The 24,679-nt window shown below is 42.6% G+C and overlaps 3 protein-coding genes across 3 annotated transcripts; all 3 read right to left on the bottom strand.

The window, feature by feature from the left end:
* Positions 1–274: 274 nt before the first annotated feature.
* LOC145411627 (uncharacterized) lies at positions 275–7,443 on the bottom strand. The gene is made up of 2 exons (XM_080281634.1): positions 7,241–7,443; positions 275–881 (listed from the first exon to the last, which is right to left on the bottom strand). Exons 1-2 carry the CDS (start codon positions 7,441–7,443, stop codon positions 275–277), a joined length of 810 nt encoding a protein of 269 aa, XP_080137760.1.
* A 78-nt stretch (positions 7,444–7,521) lies between these two features.
* LOC145411625 (uncharacterized) lies at positions 7,522–9,582 on the bottom strand. The gene has a single exon (XM_080281633.1). It carries the CDS (start codon positions 9,580–9,582, stop codon positions 7,522–7,524), a length of 2,061 nt encoding a protein of 686 aa, XP_080137759.1.
* A 29-nt stretch (positions 9,583–9,611) lies between these two features.
* Positions 9,612–10,253, bottom strand: LOC145411624 (uncharacterized). The gene has a single exon (XM_080281632.1). The coding sequence runs from the start codon at positions 10,251–10,253 to the stop codon at positions 9,612–9,614; it is 642 nt and encodes a 213-aa protein (XP_080137758.1).
* Between the last annotated feature and the right edge of the window lie 14,426 nt (positions 10,254–24,679).

Below are 24,679 nucleotides of genomic sequence, written 5' to 3'. Positions count from 1 at the left end.
CATAAAATGGGAAAAAGGGCAAATGGCATTATTACCACCTCTAAGATCAGCACCAACTTAACAGACATAGCATGACATAGACATAGCATGAGAGACATAGCATGACATAGACATAGCATGACAGACAGAGCATGACATAGACATAGCATGACATAGACATAGCATGACATAGACATAGCATGACATAGACATAGCATGACATAGACATAGCATGACATAGACATAGCATGACATAGACATAGCATGACAAGACATAACACTCCCCCCTGATCTTCTAAAGATCACTATATTGGAACAGCCGTACTGGACGGCGCTCCCTAGAACCTCGACGGGGCAGTGGTCTCCCTGGACTATCTACTTCGTCTTCACTTGACGTATCACTTGACGTAGACTCATTCGAAGGACCTCTCACATTGATTAGCAAATCATCTTCTGTTTCTGATTCAGGGCTTTCTTCAGCTAGTGAATCCTCTGGGGCAGTAGACAGCGATGTTGCCAGCCTTAGGTCACGCACATGACGAGGCATACCATCCACCTCGACGTTCTGGACAGATACAACTCGCGTTACTGTGCCCTCTGTGCTTTGAGAATCGCAGCGTCTGCTGGGATGCCGGATCCATACACGATCACCGACGCTGAAGCGATGTTGTTCTTCCACCGGCTGATCTTGCAGAGTTACTCCGTCGATACCCAGCAGTCTGACCTCGTATCTAAATATCTGGTTGGCAGGGGCAGATGAGGCATCATCACCTCGTGGCATAACGTTGTAGCGGTACACTGCTTCAGCTACGGAACAGCCTTTCCGTGCCAGTATAGTTTTCACGGTTCGGTGATTTCTCTCTGGTATTCCATTACCAGATGGAGCGTTGGCACACCGATACCTGATGACCATTGTCACGGGGTTTTTATAATATCACAGTAATTTTGATATAAATGGTTAAATATTATTTAAATTGATATTTATATTCAATAATATTGAAGCGCAGAGACAATGATTGTCTTGCTACATCAAGCAACGATTACTTTACGCTGGCTTGTGCACGATTCTCTAAGAACGAGAATTTATAAACTTTCTCAACAGTACACAGCAGAGACTAATTACTCACAATTGCTGAATTACTGTACTGTTAGCCTCTGGAGAAAGTTACATCACCCCTGACAATAAATAACTAATACTAATAATAATAACATCAGGTTCTTGCTGATGCATTAACTCCTGGCACAACGGATTTTAGTTAATACAACAAGACTGGTCTAAGTACCAGTTATGAATAGTAAAACGTTTATGCAAGCTAGGAGCTATATGGAAAATAAGCTTAATTATGGAGAAATGAAACAAGATTTACTCTACATTAAGCTCAAGAAATAGAACTGTTAAATTTATTAATTACAAAAATAAATTTAACATTACATTTCAAATCAAATCAATGAGACGCACTCGCTCACTCACACAGAAGCTAAATACTTACGCCTAGGAAAAACACCTTAACTAAGCTCTTAAAACTACAAAATACACAAAAGAAATACCAGTCGATGAATACTTTGTATCACCACTAAGGTGGGAGTGCTGGGATTAACTGTACTAATGGAGCTTGGGGTGCTAGCTGACCTCTCCACTTCTGAGCACAGACCCTTTCTCCGTCACAGCAAACACAAGACTCAATTCAAATAATGTATGGGCAGGAAGCACGAGCCACCGGAAGAAGGCGTGGCTAACGGTTTATGCAAGCAGAGGCGAACGATAAAGAAACAATTGTATCGCTCAGTAGCGCACTTAGTGACGTGCATTAAATCGGTCACTTTTTGAAAACGGTGACGAATTATTTGAAAAGTATACCCCGGAATGGAGAGAGAAACGGTTAACTGAGCGATACACAGTGAGTTTTCCACTAATAGTTCGTGGCTTCTCACAAAAAGGAAATGTCGCGAATTGATTCGTGACATTACGCCCCATGAAAATTAAATCTTTCTTCCTTCAGAAGAATGATTTCAATATACGTACATATAAATCCTAACTCAGTCACACAAGATTCACACTGTGGTGTGTGTGCTATCCTGCTACAGGAGAAAATCGCAGTCGCCAGTGAGTGAAAAAACCTCGTATTTACGTTAATAGAAGCAAGCTTGAGGGAAAAACTCCGTGACGACGGTGAAAATCCTGTACTCAGGTCAAACTGAGCGAAAATTCGCTACATTTACACTGACAACTAATTGTTGTGTAGCGTGGTGTATGTAATACGCGGTGTAGGTGTGACAGTTGTAGTGTAACTGTACCTACGTGTAAAATGACACAGTAAATAATATGGCGACGACGAAGGCAGAGGAGAAGAGGCGGCAGCGTGCGGCAGACGATCAGCTGGCCCGCACAGCAAAACTGCTACACCCATTGCTGAACCTGCAAAACCAATTAAGGTGGAGCATCAAAAGTGTCAATGAGACAAAATTCTTATTATGTTACAATTACTCTCTCTGGCTAGCAGTCAGTACATGCTATGAAAAGTACACTCGAGGTCGCCATTAATTATAGCACACGATTATGGTCGGCAAGTTGAGAATCCCTGTGCAAACTCGGGTCTGCCATAGCCTCGAACCACACACGGGTCCTCAACCTGTGCCTTAACCTACAGTACTTATATTAATATCGGGAAGCTGAGAATCCTTGTGCAAACTTGGGTCTTCCATAGCCTCAAGTCGCCTCTGCGGAGTTCTCTCTTCCCCCTTAACCTACAATACAATACTTATATTAGTACCGGAAAGCTGAGAATCCTTGTGCAAACTTGGGTCTTCCATAGCCTCAAGTCGCCTCTGCGGAGTTCTCTCTCGAACTTCCCCCTTAACCTACAATACTTATATTAGTATTGGGAAGCTGAGAATCCTTGTGCAAACTTGGGTCTTCCATAGCCTCAAGTCGCCTCTGCGGAGTTCTCTCTCGAACTTCCCCTTTAACCTACGATACTTATATTAGTATTGGAAAGCTGAGAATCCTTGTGCAAACTTGGGTCTTCCATAGCCTCAAGTCGCCTCTGCGGAGTTCTCTCTCGAACTTCCCCCTTAACCTACAATACTTATATTAGTATTGGGAAGCTGAGAATCCTTGTGCAAACTTGGGTCTTCCATAGCCTCAAGTCGCCTCTGCGGAGTTCTCTCTCGAACTTCCCCCTTAACCTACGATACTTATATTAGTATGGGAAAGCTGAGAATCCTTGTGCAAACTTGGGTCTTCCATAGCCTCAAGTCGCCTCTGCGGAGTTCTCTCTCGAACTTCCCCCTTAACCTATAATACTATATTAGTATTGGGAAGCTGAGAATCCTTGTGCAAACTTGGGTCTTCCATAGCCTCAAGTCGCCTCTGCGGAGTTCTCTCTCAAACTTCCCCCTTAACCTACAATACATAATATGTATGTACAGGCCCTGGACATAATGTGTCTTGTGGGGCCAATGGGCGAGACGTCAGGTCTGCACCCACTTCACCACTACCCTGTCTCTCAACTGACTCAGAGATTACAGGTGTAGTTACAAATGGCACAGGAAGGGCATGTCCCTGATTAGTGGTGATACTTTGGCACACACTGCAAGAACGGACAAAACTATCTATGTCCCGTCCCATCCCTGGCCAGAAAAAGTCAGCTCGGATACGGCCCTGGGTCTTCCTTTTGCCCATGTGACCTCCTGAGACTGAACAATGACCCCATTGTAACACTGCTGGGCGGTACTTGGCGGGAACGACAAACTGCAGTCGAACCTCGCCCTCGGGTGTTCGTGACTCACGGTAGAGCCGTCCTTGTTTGCGAAGGAACTTGGCTCGACCTCCCCGTGAATACTTAATCACTCGACCCTTTTGTTTATTCCGCACGGCAGCAAGTGTCGGGTCAGAATGTTGTTCTTGGACAACATCTTGACTACGAATCAGATCTTGCGGCGTTGCGACGGTCAACGGAGTGACGCGATCTGGAGCCTTGGCCATGGCTCGTGTTATTGCAGCAGCCGAAGTCTGCGTAGCAACATCTACGGCACAACTATTTTTGATGCCAGGTATGTTGCCTAAAATGAGGTCAAATAAAGGTTCTGGCATGACAACTGCAGCTGTCAAGCCAGTGAAAAATGGAGACGCCACCTGGATACGTGCCTCAGGGAACAATCTCACTGATCCATCAATAAGTCTAACTTGGATCTGTCGACCTGTATACTCATCAGGCCGAACTAAACTCTGCTTAACAGAGCAACCTGAGGAACCATTGTCCCTCAGGACATTTACAGAAACACCTCCCACAGACCCTGGCTGAACAAGAAAGGCAGTGTTGCTGGTGGAAGGGTCTGAGGAGGTAGCAGCCAGTCATTCATGAGACTGCGGAACAACCGATGCAGCAAACGTGGCACCCTGGGAACTAGGTGTCTGAGGAGAGTTCATGGTCGGAGGGGGACTTGCGAACTGTTGGGAAGTACCTGTACTGGTAGAGATGACACCACCGGGTACTTGTGGAATGAAGGCTGCATTTGCCTCCTGCCTCCGATACACTAATTGACCTGACTGAGGGTTACGTGGCTTGTCCTTGTATTGCTGCTGATGCTTGGGAAACTGCTGCTGGTTGGGGTGCTTGTTGTACCGCTTCCACTCAGATTTCTGAGTGTTTTGCCCCTGGTCCTTCTGTGGTTTGCTTGGACCTTGACCATTACTCTGAGAACGGCCTTGGTGCTGGGATTCAGTCTGAGACGGCTTCCCAGACTTAGCAGTATCTTTTCTGCTCCAGGTGTTTTGCTTACGAGCTTGATACCCGTATGCAGTAAAGAATGCGTCAGCCTTCTCTGCCATTTGGCTGGCATCTTTCACCTGGCAGATCTTAAGCTGTGCTATGAGCTCAGCAGGCCACGACCTCTCTAGCTGTGTACGCAGCATAAGGTCAATTATCCCCTCACGCGTGGAAGGAGTTTCATCTTTCTCCATCCACTCATTTAAGTAAGCTGTGAGACGATCAAGGAACTGAACAGCTGTCTCCTTGTCTTGGAGACGAGCTCGCATGAACTGAACTTTGGCGTCGTCTACTGTGAGACCATACGCCTTAATGAGTGCAGCTTTCATCATCTCATATGTGAGATTGTCTCCACGAATTCTGTGGAGAATATCGAGGGCAGGGCCCTCAAATAGGCTAAGAAACTGAAGCCGCTTAGCTGCCTCATCCAGTTGATATAAGTCTGCCATGTCCTCAAAACGAGCTATGTACGGCTCGATTCGCTCGCTTTCCTTGTATGAAGGAAGCTTGATGCGTGGGGTCGCCAGGACATGTGCAGGGGGAACGCTCGTGGAGCTTTGACCAACTGCACCAGACGTGTCTGAAGCCAAGGAATCTCGCTTGAGCTTCATCATTTCAAGTTCATGTTTTTCTCGTGCCTCACGTTCGGCACGTTCATGTTCTCGTTCTCGCTCGCGTTGTTCACGCTCGTATTCGCGCTGTTCTCGCTCGTGTTCGCGCTGTTGTCGCTCTTTTTCTAACTCGAGCTCGCGTTGTTTCTGCTCGTATTCGCGCTGTTTCTCACGCTGCTCTTGTTCATAAGCACGCTCTCTTTCACGTTCCTCACGCTGTTCTCGCTCGTATTCGCGCTGTTCTCGCTCGTACTCGCGCTGAATCCTACGCTCTTCACGAGCATCTTTCTCACGTTCTTGCTCGTAATTGAACCGTGAGAGAACGTAACTCTGTATTTTCTCTGGGTCTGTGAGACCAATATCTTTGGCTTCCTGTACATATACAGTTGTAGCCATGATGCTAGCTCAATTTACTAAGTAACCCGAAATTGAGTACTGACTGCTTAGCGACGAATACTAATAAACACAAGTAAAGAATACAGACACAAGCTAGTGGTGACCAGTCTTATCCAGTTAACTGGCAAAGAATAAATAAAAATGTAAATGACTGGGAAGACTCAATAATAAACACAATGGTACGGCGACTTCCCAGGAGCGAATAAAATCGTCTGGCGTTACCAAGAATAAACTAGAGTTAAGTACTCTATGGATTGATAAAGCAAAATTCACTTGCTAAATTAAGGGTAAACACCAGCAAGCTTGTGCCTATAAACTTTAATGATAAATACCTAAATATGAATGAGTGAGCACTATCTCGTGAATAGCTTTAGAGCTAGGAGTTAATATCCTGGAATGAGGTCGCCAATTGTCACGGGGTTTTTATAATATCACAGTAATTTTGATATAAATGGTTAAATATTATTTAAATTGATATTTATATTCAATAATATTGAAGCGCAGAGACAATGATTGTCTTGCTACATCAAGCAACGATTACTTTACGCTGGCTTGTGCACGATTCTCTAAGAACGAGAATTTATAAACTTTCTCAACAGTACACAGCAGAGACTAATTACTCACAATTGCTGAATTACTGTACTGTTAGCCTCTGGAGAAAGTTACATCACCCCTGACAATAAATAACTAATACTAATAATAATAACATCAGGTTCTTGCTGATGCATTAACTCCTGGCACAACGGATTTTAGTTAATACAACAAGACTGGTCTAAGTACCAGTTATGAATAGTAAAACGTTTATGCAAGCTAGGAGCTATATGGAAAATAAGCTTAATTATGGAGAAATGAAACAAGATTTACTCTACATTAAGCTCAAGAAATAGAACTGTTAAATTTATTAATTACAAAAATAAATTTAACATTACATTTCAAATCAAATCAATGAGACGCACTCGCTCACTCACACAGAAGCTAAATACTTACGCCTAGGAAAAACACCTTAACTAAGCTCTTAAAACTACAAAATACACAAAAGAAATACCAGTCGATGAATACTTTGTATCACCACTAAGGTGGGAGTGCTGGGATTAACTGTACTAATGGAGCTTGGGGTGCTAGCTGACCTCTCCACTTCTGAGCACAGACCCTTTCTCCGTCACAGCAAACACAAGACTCAATTCAAATAATGTATGGGCAGGAAGCACGAGCCACCGGAAGAAGGCGTGGCTAACGGTTTATGCAAGCAGAGGCGAACGATAAAGAAACAATTGTATCGCTCAGTAGCGCACTTAGTGACGTGCATTAAATCGGTCACTTTTTGAAAACGGTGACGAATTATTTGAAAAGTATACCCCGGAATGGAGAGAGAAACGGTTAACTGAGCGATACACAGTGAGTTTTCCACTAATAGTTCGTGGCTTCTCACAAAAAGGAAATGTCGCGAATTGATTCGTGACAACCATACCCCAACGCCTGGCGAACTCTTTGATCGTTGAGCTACGGAAGCTGGCAGCATTGTCAGTTAATAGCTCCTTAGGTGCTCCACGTTCATAAAACACAGACTCTAGCTGTTCAACAACACTGATGACATCTTGCCGCCTGAGTCTTTTCCAGATGGCATAACGTGTTGGCCCGCAGTCGATGAGCGTCAAATAGTGCTGGTTTCTGACATGACAGACGTCCATGCTAACTCTGCTCCAGATCTCTGAAACCCCCAACTCCCCTTTCTTCCACTTCTCTGGTGCCGGATCAAAGGATTGACATTATTGACAACTCTGAAGAACACCGCGAACCTGCTGCCTCTGAACCGTAGGATAGAGCCTTCTGCAGAAGTACAGTGTACGCTTGATGCCGGGATGCCCGCTGGTTTCATGAATGTTAACGATGTCCCTGTCTGAAACACTGGCAACAGCTGCACAGCTTGTCTGCCTGTTTGCTAGTGTCATCCACCTCTTCGGTACTCGTGTTAGTGCATCTGCTTTGTTTTCAGTAGAAGACACAAACTTTACTTCCAGACACAGATTATACTCGACGATGATAGATTTAAAAGTCTCTAGGCGCCTACGGATCAACATTTCACTGGAAGCTCTAGTCTTCAAACGAGGTTTTCCTGAGAGAGCATCCGCGATCCAGTGGAACACAGTTCTTGAGTCAGTCATAAGAGTCAGCTGTTTCATCTTCCAGGAGATTGCAAGATTTATCCCCTTAATAACAGCGTCCAGCTCCGCAAGATTAATGTGAGAGCACTCGTCCCGTCGTAACCAACACGAGTCTTCAATAACTTCACCTTTCACCTCCAACACAGCTCCCAATGCGAGTGAACTTGCATCTACCCATAGTATAGCTTCGTCTCCCGCCACATCCCATCGTCCTCGGGCCGGGTCTGAGTTCTTCACCCGCTCCAACGTGTCCGCAAGCATCGAGTGCAAACTGAGGTCATTAATCTCGTCGTCCCACGTAGTCGTGACCTCATTGGCCCATCTTTTAATGTACGACGACGCCACTCGCAACCAGCCACAAACAGGAAGGTGACTCGTTAGCTGCCTCCAGAGTGAAAACACTGTCCGCCTAGTCAACTTTTCAGGTAGCTTGCCAACGCCGTTATCACGCTTCCGGACGAGACGATCGTGCTCCCCCCAGACTCTAATGCCCAGCACACGAGCTCCTTCAGACACAATCTCGGGAGGTTTGCAGAGCAGGCCGTGACAACTAAGGTGACATTCCACTTCTGCTGCACTCGCCACACTTTCGTCCACCAGAATATCGTCTAGGTATGGTGAAGTGGCGCAGTTTATCATCTCGTCCATGCTCCACACACGACTCAGGACCTCCTTCAATACTAGTGGTGCGATGTTCAGTCCAAAGCCCAGTCTAGTCAAACAGTAACGTCTCCCACGGAACACCACTGTCTGGGACGACCATAGCGATCTGTGAACGTGTATCTGTAGGTAAGCCTTGCACAAGTCAATGAGAGCGACCCTCTGTCCACGCCTGTGCCACTCCCGTATCTTCTCAGTGCAGACGTCCGCTTCAGCTGTGTGCAAATTAAGATGGGCATTCAACTCACGAAAATCAAGGACAGGGCGTACTTTTTTCTTATTTTGCTGCACGACAGCCATCAGAGGGATAGTTCCTTTCACAGGGCCATGTATACTCTCGTTGTATGGAACCAGCCATCCGTCCTTAATCCATTCACACAGTTCATTTTCATATTCTTTTCGAGCTTCATTCGGCACCCTGTATTCAGAGACAGTATTCAGTAGTCGTGGAGGCTCTGAGTTATCACGCCAGTTCCACAACACTCTCCACTTTTTAGCTGCACTGTCATATGTTACTTCAAAATCCCTCTCGACAATATTTCGTTGTATGGTAGGTACTGTCACGGCTGAAGCCTGCACTTCCTCAATACCAAATCGCACTTTGTCCGGTGAATCCACTGTCACTCCCTGCAGGGCTTCAACACCGTTCATGCCCAGAATAAAGTCAAAATTAAGCGGCTTGGAAGGCACTACAATCACATTCACAGACATGGACACTCCTGACAGTAGCTGGACTGTTACCACACCTGTTCCCATACACATATAAAGCTCACCGCTTACTGTCCTCACACTGATATTTCCTTTGGTCCAGCGAGAGCACATGGAAACGTGTGCAATACTCTGAGTACAGCCGGTGTCTACCAGGGCATCACAGTTCTTTCCATCAACAACCAAGCGAGTCACTGGTAAAGCGCCTCTCACTGACGGTCTGGAGAGGAGGCTGGTGCTGGTCCCACCTCTCCTGATCCATTTCCCGAAGGGCATGAGGTAGCGATGTGGCCTCATCCCCCGCATCTGAAGCAGCGCACATTACCTCACCCACCTCTACCTCTGCGCACACTGCGTCCAGCCTGGCAGTCACGAGCGTAGTGGTTCGGCTGGTTACAGGAATGGCAGCGCACACCACCAACACCAACTAATGCAGGAGCCACTGTGTGCTGTCTGGAGCCGGCTGGTTGTGCTGATGCCCCATCATCGAGGTAATTATCCGCTAGAACAACTCGAGCACGGTTCAGAAGTTGGCTAATATCCATAGTTTCCATGCGTGAACCAGCTCTCAGAATGTGGCGAACAGCTTCTGGAAGACCAGCTAAAAAAGCACAACATAGACCGGCGTCGGTCATTCCTCCAAATCGTGTAGCCAGGTGGCGCAGGTCAGCCAAGTACACGTCAACAGACTCGCCATCACGCAGCCTAAGGTCCACAAACTGCTCATAGGCAACAAACTTGTCTGCAGCAAATGCCGAGGTTAGTGCATCCTTTATGGTGTCGAAGTTCCCCTTGTCTACGTTGCTGAGCTGCTGATAAACAGAGAAAGCCCCGCCTGTGAGTCGCAGTGGCACAATGGTGTGTAGATCAGAGATCCCTCGTAGCCGACAAACCAGCTCCAGCTTTTCGATCCACTCTACCACCGAGTGCGAAGTACCGTCAAATTCCGGGATCAGACGAAGTTCCATCGTAAGGCTGTCTCCTCGGGCTGAGGTTGACGATGCCGGTTTGCCACTATCACTTCCGTCCATCATAAGATGCGAGAGAATGCCTAGATAGCTTGTAATAAAGTCTGGGCACAGGCAAGGGAAGGAGGAAGACAACCTCTTCGACTGCTGGTTTTATTCTCACTCCCTCTTCAATAAACAGCCAACCCTTTCATCAGGTCGGTTTGATAACTGACAGATTCGAACACAAAGTTCGGCACAGGATGAATTCTTTTCTTAAATATACTTAAAATGGGAAAAAGGGCAAATGGCATTATTACCACCTCTAAGATCAGCACCAACTTAACAGACATAGCATGACATAGACATAGCATGACATAGACATAGCATGACAAGACATAACAGATTTTACGTATCTTGTCTATATTTTAAGTGGGGCAATTTCGGGAGAATCAAGTTCCAGTACTGGGACATTTTGGCTGGTATCGTCTATGGTAGAGTTTCTGGCAAAGGTACTGGCAAAGATATCTGCTTTCCCACGTGGGTCATTTGTAATGTCGCCATCAGAAGATTTTAGAGGGGGAATGGAAGATGACTTATTAAAGTTATTAATGAAAGAATTAAGAGTTGACCAGAATATTCAATTGTCATTAGGGTTGTTAAGTAGTTTTGAGGCTTACTTTTGAAGAAGTTTGATTTAGATAGATTTAATACAGCTTTTGCATGATTTCTAGCAATTTTCAATTGGAAGAGTGATTCAGATGTTTTTGATTTTAAGTAAGAGTTATATGCTAATGACTTTTGGGCTGTTGTGTCTGGCACAGTTGCCATTAAACCATTTTGGAGTGTTCGATCTTTTAGTGAACTGTTTACTTGGTATGAATAAATCCATACCAGCTAGTATTAAGTTGCAAATGTGGGACTGGATAGAATTGAGATCACTAGAGAAGAAAGACTGCCATGGAACATCAGCAAGATAATGTCTAAAGCCATCTCAGTCTGCCCTATCAAAGTGCCATCGGGTCACCCTGACAGGTTCAGAACGGGGAGGTGTGGGAGGGTCAACTAATGAGGCTTTGATGAGACTGTGGTCTATCCGGTACTGATCTGGATTATTTGTCAAGAATAAATCCAAGAGATGGGCATTATGGTCAGGATTATCAGGTATTCTGGTTGGTTGCTTTACCAACTGGGTGAGATTAAACGATTCCGCAAACTGCTTGCACTCTAGACCAGCGTCGTCAGTCTGGGCAGAATGCAATAACCATTCAACATTGTGTATGTTAAAATCACCCAAAATGGTAATTTCGGTGCCAAGGGCAAGGTCAAGGTTACTCAACGGAGTGGATATGGAATCAAATACACTGGGTTCCGAAAAAGCATTGGGTGAACGATAAACTACACAAATATATTTGGTAATGTTTTGGCAATTTAATTTATATAATGAGTAATCAAAACTGGATGAAGTGAAGTTTAAAATAGTGTCAACTGCATATTGGGATTTGATATAACAACAGGTGCCGCCCTTGTTACAGAAGTTTGTAAGGAGATGGTAACCGGGAAAACAAAATGGAGATATATCGGTAGACGGTGAGATTTGTGCTTCTGTGAGGAAAAGGGCCAAAGGGGATACGGACTGAAGGAAAAAATGAACTGAGTTTAAATTTGTGGTAAAGCCGTGGATGTTGGTAATGAATAAGGCCGCACAGTCACTTCTTCACCGACGAGCATTCCCGGAAATAGCAACAGGGACAAGGATCCCATGAAACATTCGAAGGAGTTTCGAATAGTTTATCCTATAATTTCCAAAGCTGCAAGAAAGTATCTGTCCTGTCCTGCTTCTTTAGTCTACTCTGAAAGACCGTTTTCTGAAGCTAGCAATGTATATGAGGAGAAACGTACACACTTTCTACCTCGGACTGGAGAACATCTTTTCCTGCACCACAATCGTTTACTCTTCCCTCTCTCAGATGCTAGCAAGTAAATACTAAACCAATGAATAAATATATCTTTAAGTTTTATCATGTTGAAAGAGAAGGAAAAATATTTTTCTTTTGATCAGTTATTGTCATACAGTGCATATTTTGAAATTTTGTACTACTTTCTTTACATATACATTTCAAGTATATCATTAACCAAAAAATACTTTTATGTATTTTGATGAACGTGACGGGTAAGAATAAATATTTTACGACATGGCTGGGAAAAAAAAAGTAGAATAAGAAAAGTTGGTCCGGTAACATAAATTAAACGTTCAAGTTCCGGCCGGTTATTTTTCTAAAGTTCCGGTCGGAACCGGAACTTCATAAAATTTTAAGTTCCGGCCACAACTAACCAGCCAGAACCAAGTTCCGGTGCCCGTCTTCATTCTACCCCAACTGGCCTCAATACTAACAAGGTACATGGGCCGGATGGGGACCCCCGTGTTGTCCTCAAGAACTGTGCTTCTGTGCTTACACCCTGCCTAGGTAAACTCTTTTGCCTTTGTCTATCGATATGTACCTTTCGTTCTTGCTGAGAGAAAAGTGATCATTCCCAGCCCCCTAACTTCACCTAATTGCTTTAACTTCCTGTATTTCTAAGGTTTTGGGGTTTATTTTCACCAAAAAATAAATTAATAGATTACCTTCCGTATCAGAACCTTCTTTTCTGATTTCCTGTTTAGGTTTTGCCAAATATACTCCACTGGCGATCTTTTCACCTTCCCTTCAGACTCCTGGTCATCCTTCTTTAGGCACTTTGACATCCCAAAGGCTTTCAGTGAAGTCTAGCATAAATCTAATTTCCAAGCTGCCCTCTTTTGCTTTCTTGCCTTCTATCTGTGCCTTCATTTCTAATTTCCTTTCTGGTGGCTCTATAGCTGCCGTTGTAGACAGCCACCGTTCTTCTTCTAGAGCTATCAATAATGGTGTTCTTCAGAGCTCTGTCCTGTCACCAACTCTCTTCCTCCTATTCGTCAATGTCCCTCCAAGTTATACATCTACCCCTATCCACTCATAAGCTGATTACTCCACCTATCACCTTTCAATCTGCTTTTCGCAGCACCCATCTTAGCAGTTCTTCAACAAACAAGGGGCGAAGGTATGGCACGCTTAATGTCTAACTTGGCTCATATCTTTGATTAGGGTAAAAGTAATCGTTGTTTTTAATGCATCAAAAACTCAGTTCTTACATCTTTTGATACGTCACAGTCTTCACCAGGGAGTACCCTCTCATTTCTAGTAATATCCAACTCAAACCTACATCATCTTTCAACATACTCTGGTTTCATTTTCTCAGGATTTATCTTTGAAAGATCATGCTACCTCTCTTGTAAAACCTGCTGTCAATAGATTAGGTGTGCGAAGCCAACTACGTGCATTCTTTACTTCTGGACACTTGTTGACTATTCTGGAGTTTTATTCGTCCTGTGTAGAGTACAATTCTCATGTGTGGGAATGCTCCTCAAATACAGCTCTTCTCAACAAGATGGAGTCAAAGGCTTTTCTTTGCATTAACTCTATTACTGTATACCTACAGCCTCTGCCACTTAACCGCACTGTTACATCTTTATCTCCTTAATATCGTGGTTTCAATGGTCATTGCCCCTTTGAACTGTCAACTTTCATCCCTTCACTACTAAGGGAGGACAAGTAGCAGCTTTTCGTAGCAAACTCTATTCCCTTGTCTGTCTAACTCTCCAGTGCAAGAGTTAACCGTTTCTCCAAGTTCTTCATGTATGCAACAGGTCAACTCTGGAACTGTCTTCTTCTGTCTGTACTTTCTAGTACAGATGACGTCTAGTCTTTTAAACGGAGTGTCACGGCATCTCGAAATGAATGGATCTTGAATTTGGCTCTGTTAATTTGTTTTTATTTTAGTCTTGCGGGAATCTGGCCTTTGGTTCCTTCTTCTTTGCATAAAACAGCATTTACTGAATAGATAATAATGAGTTTCTACAATCGATCTTCCTTAAGCTCATTAAAATCATCCTAAGATAGCTGGACAAATCTGGAAAAAGAAGTACGAGATCCCTTCCAAAATCTGAATAATTTGGTTTGTAGGTAAAAATAATTAAATTATAAATATTGTACCGAAAGACATAATGGAGGATTTTTTACCCTTTTCTTAAAGCTTAGTAAAATCCTGTACTGGTAGTAATAGTAAAATAAAATGACAATTATTCTGTAAGGATTAAATGAACTTTCTAAGTTGTTCACGACGGGAGGTCTTTCCCTTGTTGAATAAAATCGTCTGTAAGTAGCAAGAGCGGAAAGAAATGCCGTCTGTACGAGCCATCAGTAAAGTGAACAAAAATATTTGTATGTAAGAAGAAATAAATACACATAAAGGAATATTCACGGACACTCTGCTTGTGCCGAAAGGAGACAGAGGGTCTTCATAGTCCTAAAATTAAGTGTGTGAATAGGTACTTAAAAAGAGAGAGAGAGAGAGAGAGAGAGAGAGAGAGAGAGAGAGAGAGAGAGAGAGAGAGAGAGAGAGAGAGAGGGAATTATTAAATGTTATAAATTTAATCACCTTTACCCCGAGAAGTCTCTTTTTAACACATAACTGGCCTAAATAAAATAATCTAGTGATGCCATAGTAAAAATAATATATAAATGTCATCATGGAAGAGAAGGGTTTGTGGTTGACCAAATCAGGTAACAAAAGGTATAAATTTCACAACTCCGTCAATAGTTTTACGTAGAATGTATACCTACATACTGAAACTGTGTTATACTCCAGTTTTGGCCATACTTTGACCCATTATAAGCGTAAGCACATCATACGTAGTTTAAATTTCTACCATCAGATAACAAAGTTAAATTTCAAAACTAATGCAATGAATCCCACGACGTACAGCAGATTTCCCTTTTGTTTTCACGTTGAGGGATTTTTCTAACTGGAGAGATTATATACAGTCATCATCAACCTCTTCACTGCATGATGTGTCCTCCCAGCAGAATAACATCATCTGTCAATATTCGGAATAAAATATCAGAGTTGTTCCGACCGTGAGAGGGTTGAGGGTGCCAGCACGAACACCTCATAAATGGATAAAATCGAAACTGAATAAATATTACTGGTGATATTAAGGATCAACGTCCTCTGGCTGAAGTGGCGAAGGCAAGTCTCCAAAGTAAAAAAAAAAAAGTTTCATATGAATACTCGAGATCCAAACTTACTGGCTTTTTTTTTTTTTTTTTTTTTACCCGTAGGGAAATTTCAGAACATCCAACTTTTTTCATAACAATGATTTTTTTTTTTTTTTTTTTCTGATACCAGTTTGTTGTATTCAGCTTGAGAGCACTGTATTGCTGGAGGGGTCAGTGTTTCATGTGCCTAGCTCTTCTGCCTCGAAATTTAGCTTCTGAGCTGAATAAAGTCGTCTGTAGATATTAAGCATAGAATACGATTTTATTAATCATAGGAGAACATCGGAGTAATGAAGAGGTAATTCGCGACACCGAAGATGTAGCTATTGTGATTGAGTTGGTTTCTATGTATGTATGCATGTATAACAGAATATCTCATTAGCGCCTAGTCCGATCAAGATCACACTTGGTATATACACTGTGTGCTAGGATGAGAAGAAAGTATCCGATTTTGATGCAGAACATTCAAAGGTTAAGGTTACGGCTGAAAGTTCAGACACGCCGTCACAGTGCTTCCTAAAGACTTCACTAGTTGAAGACTATATTTCATCCTTTCAATTGGAAAATTGTCTTCTGAATCCAAAAACTCCTCTGTCGGTAACAAGAATAAAAATGGCGAAGTTACAGAACCAAATTTTATTCCAGCCATGAAGTGCGTCTTTCAGCCCAGAAAGTGTTACACATGAACACTACAGAACTAAACGTGTTGCTTGTCAGTTAGTTGTCAGGAAGTGTTATGTCGCCTAACTGTGTGGAACTTTCGTGGAAAGTTGTTGACAACTTGAATTTAGCCACAGCAAACCGAGGAAGTCTTTTTTTTTTTTTTTTTTTTTTTTGCCTCCGGACGATTACATTCGCCTTACAGAAGACCATTGACTGATGGCATTGGAGCAATCTGTACAGTCAGTTCAGACTGCGGCCGTTATTTTTATTTCTCTCTTGCTGCCTCCAGACGATTATATTCAATTTCGAGGAGCACCTTAGCAACGAGGGAAGTAGTGTATGCTCTATCAAGTCCTTCCAATACGAAAAACAAGTTTTCTGGCTACCTAATTTCTTAAATCACTTATGTGTGAGGATTTCATTTTTAATACAACGTTCCTTACTTCAAACCATATTATTCGACTTGCGAGAGCATTAATGAAGGCTATATCTAATTCCTTCAATTCGAAAAATCTCTGCTGACCTAAATAATCATCTGTAATACGCAGGGATAAAGTGGGAAAACGGCACTTTTTTAAAAGATTACTTTAGAGCGACCGGTACAAATTGGTGAGAGCCTAACTTTTCCATGAAATACTTCTGACCTTCGTGAGTGACAGCCTGCGCTGAATAATTACATAGTCAGCGACAAAATTTACCTGCTGTTCCACTGCGTCTACTTGACTCTTTGGGCATGTTACCTTCTGCCCTGAGAAGGAAAGTGAGAAGAGGTGAAATATTTGGCAACATTTTGTCCCCGACGGCACATCCATTTTCTCAGATGAACAAAATCATGTGTTGTTGGTCTAAGTATAATATGTAAGGACGTCTTTTGCAAGGAAAGTTAATGAAGATCCTTATTAACCCCCCGACCTCTGGGATTTCTCAAGTCAGGCGAAATTATCTGGTGTTATCCTGAATCTGGTTCGATAAGATAAGCCTCGCTAGCACGTTGGTGGAGTGTCTGTCTAGTAAATCTGTGTGTGTTCCGAGTATATGGTTCAATAACCAAGCCTTGGCCGACATTTAAACACCTTCTGGCAGGCAAGGTATCTATCATTCACTCAGTTTTTACCCCTAGAGAAGCGTAGGGGCCCGGGGCTGGCTACTCAGTCCCAACATTTACGGCGAGGGTGACCAGCTTAACTCACTTCAGATTGGTATTACGTGTGCAATAGACTCCAACCATTCCTTCGATGTAAACTCTCAGGGGCCCATGTGGCTGTGGCACTTCAACTCATTACACCACCAGGTGTCACTGGTTATATGACTACCAGCCAGGGCAGTAAACTGTTTCTTGGTTACTGCAAGTAATTTGGCTTATCACACAGTGTATTCGTAGAGTCACCTAAATGCAGCACTCCATCTAGTGAATGGATCGTGTGCCTTTCCACCAGGCGATTTTTGCCCAACCAAGAAACGTTGTCTTGTAATGAAAGCGTCCATTAAGCCTACTGTATATTATATGACACTTCAAGTTCGGAAAACCTCTCCATACCTGAACAAAATCGTCGGGACGTATCAGGAATACATATTAAAACCTACGCTACCTGAATGATGACGTTAAGTTGGTGTAGGTATTATCTGATAATACAGGCTTGCATTTGTGTGCAGCTTATCAGTTCGTATAATACAGTGGACACAGTTACATAGACTATGACACACAAAACCACTGTTATCACAACACTTCAATTTTCAGGCAACTTTCATTACGGACATTGTTCACCCATCCGAAATTCATGTTATTTAATTGGTGTGTGTGTGTGTGTGTGTGTGTGTGTGTGTGTGTGTGTGTGTGTGTGTGTGTGTGTGTGTGTGTGTGTGTGTGTGTGTGTGTGTGTGTGTGTGTTGAATTTAAAGATTACCTGAATTACAGTAAACAGAACTCCTTCAAGTCTGTTCCGATTTTAATTCTATGATTAAACGAAATTTACAACTAAGGAAGGGGCTGTTTCAAAATTGCCGTTTAATATATAACACTCGGGGTCGTATTCTCTTCTGTTTAGTAGACTTTCTAACACCTCATCCTTAGTGATTTACTTTTCTTGCATGCTTTTCACATCTATTTAACCTGTTCACCACAATGAAGTAGTGAAGAAGTTAAACGACTTAATTACCCCCACCAAGGGAGTTGGAGGAGGTTATGTATTCATCTGTCCATCCATTATATTTCCATTATGCCGGGAATCGAATCCGGAAGTTCCAGGTGAGAGCCCGACAGCAATCCACTAAGCAACGACAAGGTAAAAGTTATCTCACATTGTCACAATTTTGTAACCAATGTCCCTCCACCCCCATTGTGGGCATGAAGAGACTTCATTCTGACTTGCCTTAAGTGCTTAGGACAGATTACAAGCATCTACTTGCTCGAGTGCCAGAGAGTTATCTCAGCCTCTTCATGTCCACAGTAGGGGTGGAGAGATATTGGTTACAAGACTGTGGCAATGTAACACAACTTTTTACCTAGTCGTGGCGCAGTGGATTGCTGCCTGGCTCTCACCTAAGAGTCCCGGATTCGATTCCCGCATAATGGTAATATATTGGCTGATTTTTCCTTTGTAAAGTACGGGTCTCTGTCTTCCTCTTGTATTCACCTGTTTTGGTTGCTTGCCGGAATCGAAAGATTCGGCAAGCATGTTGGTCACTTCCATATGTTTGTTTGTCTGTCTGTCTGTCTGTTGTCTACAGGTCATAGTTTGGACCACTCGTCCTGAAAACATAAATTAGAAGTTAGATATCCATAAACCCCGGAAGCCTATTGTTTTTCATCATAATTGATCCAAGGCCATGGGCTGGGTGCGGTTTTGAAACCCCTCAATGGCCGTGGGTCCGGAAATCGTCGCGACCCAGTGGCCAGCCCATGTACCATTTTTTAAAATTTCGAAAATCAAATTTTTTCCTTACCAAACTGAAGAGAGACGTCTGGCGCACCTGGCAATGCAATTTTTAGCTTACTAAACCCATCCTATGCATCACAATGAAACGCGAAAATTTTCGCCAAATGACTGCCTACACGCTGGTGAAAGCTAAGCAGACACAATCGGATCCACCCAGCAGGTGCTGTGCTGCCCACACACCTGTGAAAACTGAGCAGATACAATCGGAGCCATAAACGCTCTCTGCCTATGGCAGTTTCACCTGTTTGTTTGTTCATTTGTCCACACGATACCTATAAAACTTCTCGATGTATTTCAATGAAATTTTGTGGAAGGGTAAGCCAAGGGCCAATTTTAAGAAATGATTAAATTTTGGAGTGGATCCGGATTCGGATCCTAGTCTTGCAATGGCATTGGCGGAGGTATGCGCTCTCTGATGGTTTTCTAGTTTTGTTTTGAAGTTGCCTCCTGAATTTTAAGGTTTGGATATATGGCTTTTGTTAACACCTTCACCACGAGGGAAGTCACCAGTGCTGAAAGTAAGAGTTTAACCTTAGATACACGACGCTGAAAAATACATCATTTTTATCTCCGTCAGCGAAGTTGGAGGAGATTATATGCTCACCTATGTTTGTCTGTTTGTCCACATGATATCTCCAAAACTTCTCAGTGAGTTTCAGTGAATCTTTGTGGAAGGGTGGGCCATGGGCCAAGAAAGAATTGTTTAAATTTGGGGGCGGATCCAGATCCTGACCCTGTGTATAATATCTCCAAAATTCTCAATGAGTTTTTATAAAATTCTGTAGCAGAACTGAGAGTATCAGTTAACTCTGACTCTAGAGAGATGGACAAAAAAATGGGTGAGAGTGTGCTGTAGACTAGGGCTACGCGCCCACTGTAATGCAGGAAAGATGCAAGCAGACAATTCAGAAGGGCAGTGGACCTTGATATGGCGATAGTAGAGGGCCAAAGACGCAACACTGCGGCAGAGGGAGAGAGACTGCAATGAGTCAGTAAGGAAAGGGGAGTTGATACGGGGAAAAGCCTTTGACATCATATTGTAGTTGTTCCCTAGGCAGTCTGGCCGAACAGCCCCGATATCATCTTGTTTAAAAGAGCTGTATGCTTTGAGTTAACTGATTAATATCAATATATTTACTATAAATATCATCAATACTTACCTGCCATATGTAGAAGTTAACTATCAGGAAGGGAATCCTGCAATCAGCCAGTGAGAATAAGACGCTTGTAGAATCTCTCTTTTTGCTTAAATTCTGTTTATAACTGGAATAATCCTTTCAGTAGGATGGCATATTGGTTTACTTCTGCCAGATTCCGACGATTATATTCACCCTTTGAAATTCCTTTCCCACTGAAAGGATTATTTTGTCTCTCTACATTTAGTGACTTAGTCAGCTGAATAACATCGTCTTGCATTAGCTGGAATGAAATACTGAAACTGTCCCTGCCATGGCAGGGTTAACGGTACCAGTGCTAATGCCATCCTGCCCCTAAAATCACTCTTAGATGAATAAATTCGTTAGTCGACAGCTGGAATAGAATACCAGGATTGTTCTGATCATGAAAAGTTAATGACATTAGTACTATCAACTGCCACAGGCTTCTATGACTCGGTGAGGTGAAAAGTATCGTCTGGTGTTCCTAGGTGACAATACTAGTTTCCCCGACCATGAAATGGTTAATCATATCAGAATTATAGCTCAGGCTCCTATAACTCATTTATAGCTAATTAAAAACGTCTGGCGGTAGTTACAAGAGAATACGGTAGTTTTGCTGACCTGACCATAAGAAGGTTAATGGGACAAATATTAATACTCAGTTCCTGGTATTAGAATGATGATGATGATGATGATGGTGATGATGAGATGTATACATCCACAGTACCGTACAAAAATTAAAAGAAAATGTAGATGACGATGATAGCATAGTTGTTTGAATCAGTGGTAGGACTGGTGGTCAGATGCCTTTATTAGTTCATATCTACAGTACAGTACTATGACGCAACTGAAGGTTTTCGATAATGTAGGCTAATTAACCTCTTCACAACGAATTCTTATTACCTGCAGATGTTTTTATTCTGCTTAAGGAATATTTCTTGTGAAGGGATCATTGAAAGCTGTATCTAACCCCATTAGTTCGGAAAAGTTGCAGCTAAGCTGAATAAAATCGTCTGTGAACGGGAAGAATACAGACATAAACAGCACTAGCCGGAAGAGGTTGATGTCACCATGGCCTACGGCGGGTCGTTAACTAATAGTTGTACAGCACTGCACGAGAACCATCCATGTCGCAGGAATAATGTGGATTTGGCTGATAATGTTTTGTGTAAATGATAATGATAATGATAACAATAACCATAACAACGTTAATACAGTAAACATAAAATTTATAAAATTGAGGATGATGATGATGACGATGATGATGATGATGATGATGATGATGAAGATGATGATGATAATGATGATGATGATGATAATGATGATGATGATGATGATGATGATGATGATGATGATAATGATGATGATGATGATGATGATGATGATGATGATTGATAACAGTAATAATGAAAGAAAAACATTCGGGAGCCGAATGCTAATCGCCCGCCAAAGTATACTGTTTGCCAAGTCCAAGATTTTGGCCATATCTTGATACCCTGAAGGTTTCTTGTTGATAGGTCAAGTCGTTCATGAGATATAATGATGCTAAAGGTGGGCGATAAAAACTAGTTGACTTTTGGCAGCCGTTTTGGTGACCTTGACCTTGTCCCCCAGTGCCCATTTTCGAACTCGTCCAAGATTTTGGCCATATCTTGATCCCATGAAAGTTTCATGTTGATAGCTCAAGCCGTTCATGATATATAATGGGAACACACACACACACACACACACACACACACACACACACACACATACACAGGAGGGCAAAATGAAAAATAGCTCCCCCTTGCTAAAAGGCGGACGTTAATAATGAAAATAATGGTTATATTATCAGTAAATGATGCAAAACTGTTGCAAAATACTAGCTAATAATAAAACACAGGCGTTCATCTTTCTAATATAGTGTAATATGACTACTTTGCTTCATAACCATGTGCTGATTTACGTGTGTGTATGTATTTGTTTGTTTGATGTGGAGTGTGTTTAACAGTATGGTCTACACACTTAGAGAAGTGGAGATGAGGCTGTTGAGAAAATGTGTGTGGACAACTCTAGTGCTGTATCCCCGCTAACACCGGACGACCCAAGTGAACCAAGAATACGCCATAAAACCACGAGAATACACTATCACAATTAACTCCTACAAAGTTTACAATATTATTGTAAACTGCGAATTAGTCATAGGAATTTGAAAATATTAATATTCTCATCATTATCTCTTTCATGATCGAAACAGCTCTATCACTGTACAAAAAGCTAACGTTATACGATTTCGTTTAATTGGGCGGGTTACTACGGCCTAAAGGTGGTAATATAGCCACCTTTATCTCTGTCACAATGGGAACTACTCTTGCATTCTTTTCCAGCCAACACCTGATTTTATTTTGTTGAAAAGGAGTCATAGGATGATGAAAATCTATCTATCTGTCTATAGCCAGACGCCTTAATCCCGCGCCTTAATCCCATAAAAGGTGGCCAGAAGCAAATCGGCCCCATGTCACAGTGTCCCCTGTCATGTCGCTGCCCCTCCCCCCGAACTTACTCTCCCTTCTCTCATATACTCGTACCTCTCTACTCCATCCCTCCATCTCATCCTCGGCCTCCTCCTCCTCCTGCCCCCTCACCATTTCACTCACATACACTCGCCTAGTTAGTCTCTCACTCTCCATCCTCTCGGCATGGCCAAACCACCTCAGTGTATTGCTCCCACCTAACGTTTTCTATTACATCCACATCCACACCACAACGTTCCTTAACTTCCTCATTTATCAGTCTGTCCCTCCACGTAGTTTCACATGCTCCACTCAAACAACTTACTCTTGACTTGTGTCCATCCAACAAGGTTCAAGTTTTCTTCCATACGTTAGAGAAGAGATCACAATACTGTCAGGCAGCGACTTCTTTACTTTCAAGTTCACTTCCCTAATTCTTATCACTTCTTTCAATGAACAAATAACCTTTCTTCCCTGTTGTACCCTTTCAAGCATTTTATCCTCCAAAATTCCATCCTTCCTCATCACACTACCCATGAGCTTAAATACACTCACATTTTCCATTTCCTCGTTATCCAGCCTCACTGTGCATTTAGTCACATCAGTTCTCTCGAAGACCACAACTTTACTCATGCCTACATTCGGCTATTGATTCCGCTTCTTACATACTCTCCCAGACTCATTCACCAAGTCTTGCAGTTCCCCTTTACCTTCATTTAATAACACAGGATCATCTGCAAACAACGTAACAGGAAGTGTCCACACATTGCCCTCTCTCATTTGGGCCGATCCATCATCCCTGCCCTATATCTTTGTTATAACTCCGTCTATGTACAAATTTAACAGTCATGGTGACATGACACATCCCTTTTTCAAACCAGCATTAAGACAGAAAAAATCACTCACTCCACCATCCACACTCACTGCAGCCCTAGCGCCTGCATACTTACTCTTCACTTAATTTAACAGCTTCCCATTTGCCCCATGTATTTTTAATATTGCTGATATCCCTTGTCTATACACTCCGTTATTTATTTTCTCCAGATCATGAAGCCAGCACAGAAATTCTTTTCCTCCTCTAGAAAATTTACCTCTAATTACCTTACGATATCTGATGTTCAGAACCTCTTCTCTTCCTGAAACCTCTCTGTTCTCCATCTAATTCCTCTGTTATATTCCAGACTTTGTCAATAAGTATTCTACACCTATCATAGTAAGAAGACAAATGCCTCTATGGTTACCACACACTTCTTTGTCCCCTTTTCCTTTGTGCAGGGGAATAATCATACCTAGCTGAAAGTGCTTATTTTTAATATGCAAAGTTAATTGCAAGGAAGAAGTGCCAGAAAACATCCTATACTCATATCGTCCCAAAGTATTTTGCACCAGTTCCCATTATCATCGCCACCAGCTCAACTGCCCCTGCCTAAATCCACCCACTCATCTATGGTACTGAACCGTATTGTGTTTGTTTTTGTAGAAATTTGGTCTCTCCTTGTGTTTTGTGTTAATATTGTGGAGAGAGAGAGAGAGAGAGAGAGAGAGAGAGAGAGAGAGAGAGAGAGAGAGAGAGAGAGAGAGAGAGAGAGAGAGAGACCTAAATGATAGCAATTTTGAGAGTGCCCCTCATTATGGTCATCTAGTATTCATTTTCAGCGTCATAATGAAAATTTAATCCCTGACGTACATTTGTAACGGAGAGACGTATCCAGGTGGCACAGGAATTCTCGTAGCACCTCTTCTGTAGCGATTTAGTTTGTATCGCTTCAATATCGACATAGTTTGCTTCAATACTTTACAAAAAGATATTCGGGTATTATTGTATAAATACTCCCGTACGGCACCGGGCACATTTTCTTCCATTATCTTACTTTGAATATGATACTTAGCAACGCAGAGTGTGTCCTACCCGTCGCAAATTTCATTTTACTAGTTTAATTAACCACTAACTAATGTACCTGACAGAGGCGGGCGGACATGTTGACGGAGTGGAGGCTAGGATATTATGTGTGTTCGTGCGTGCGTTAGCAAGGGTAGGGTGTGTGTTAGTACGTGCGTTAC

This window comes from Coenobita brevimanus, chromosome 90 (assembly GCF_032717465.1).
Source record: "Coenobita brevimanus isolate Jiangsu-jjx chromosome 90, ASM3271746v2, whole genome shotgun sequence".
Taxonomy (NCBI): Eukaryota; Metazoa; Arthropoda; class Malacostraca; order Decapoda; family Coenobitidae; genus Coenobita; species Coenobita brevimanus.
The sequence above is the reverse complement of the archived record's forward strand: the minus strand, read 5'-3'. Positions and strand labels throughout refer to the sequence as shown.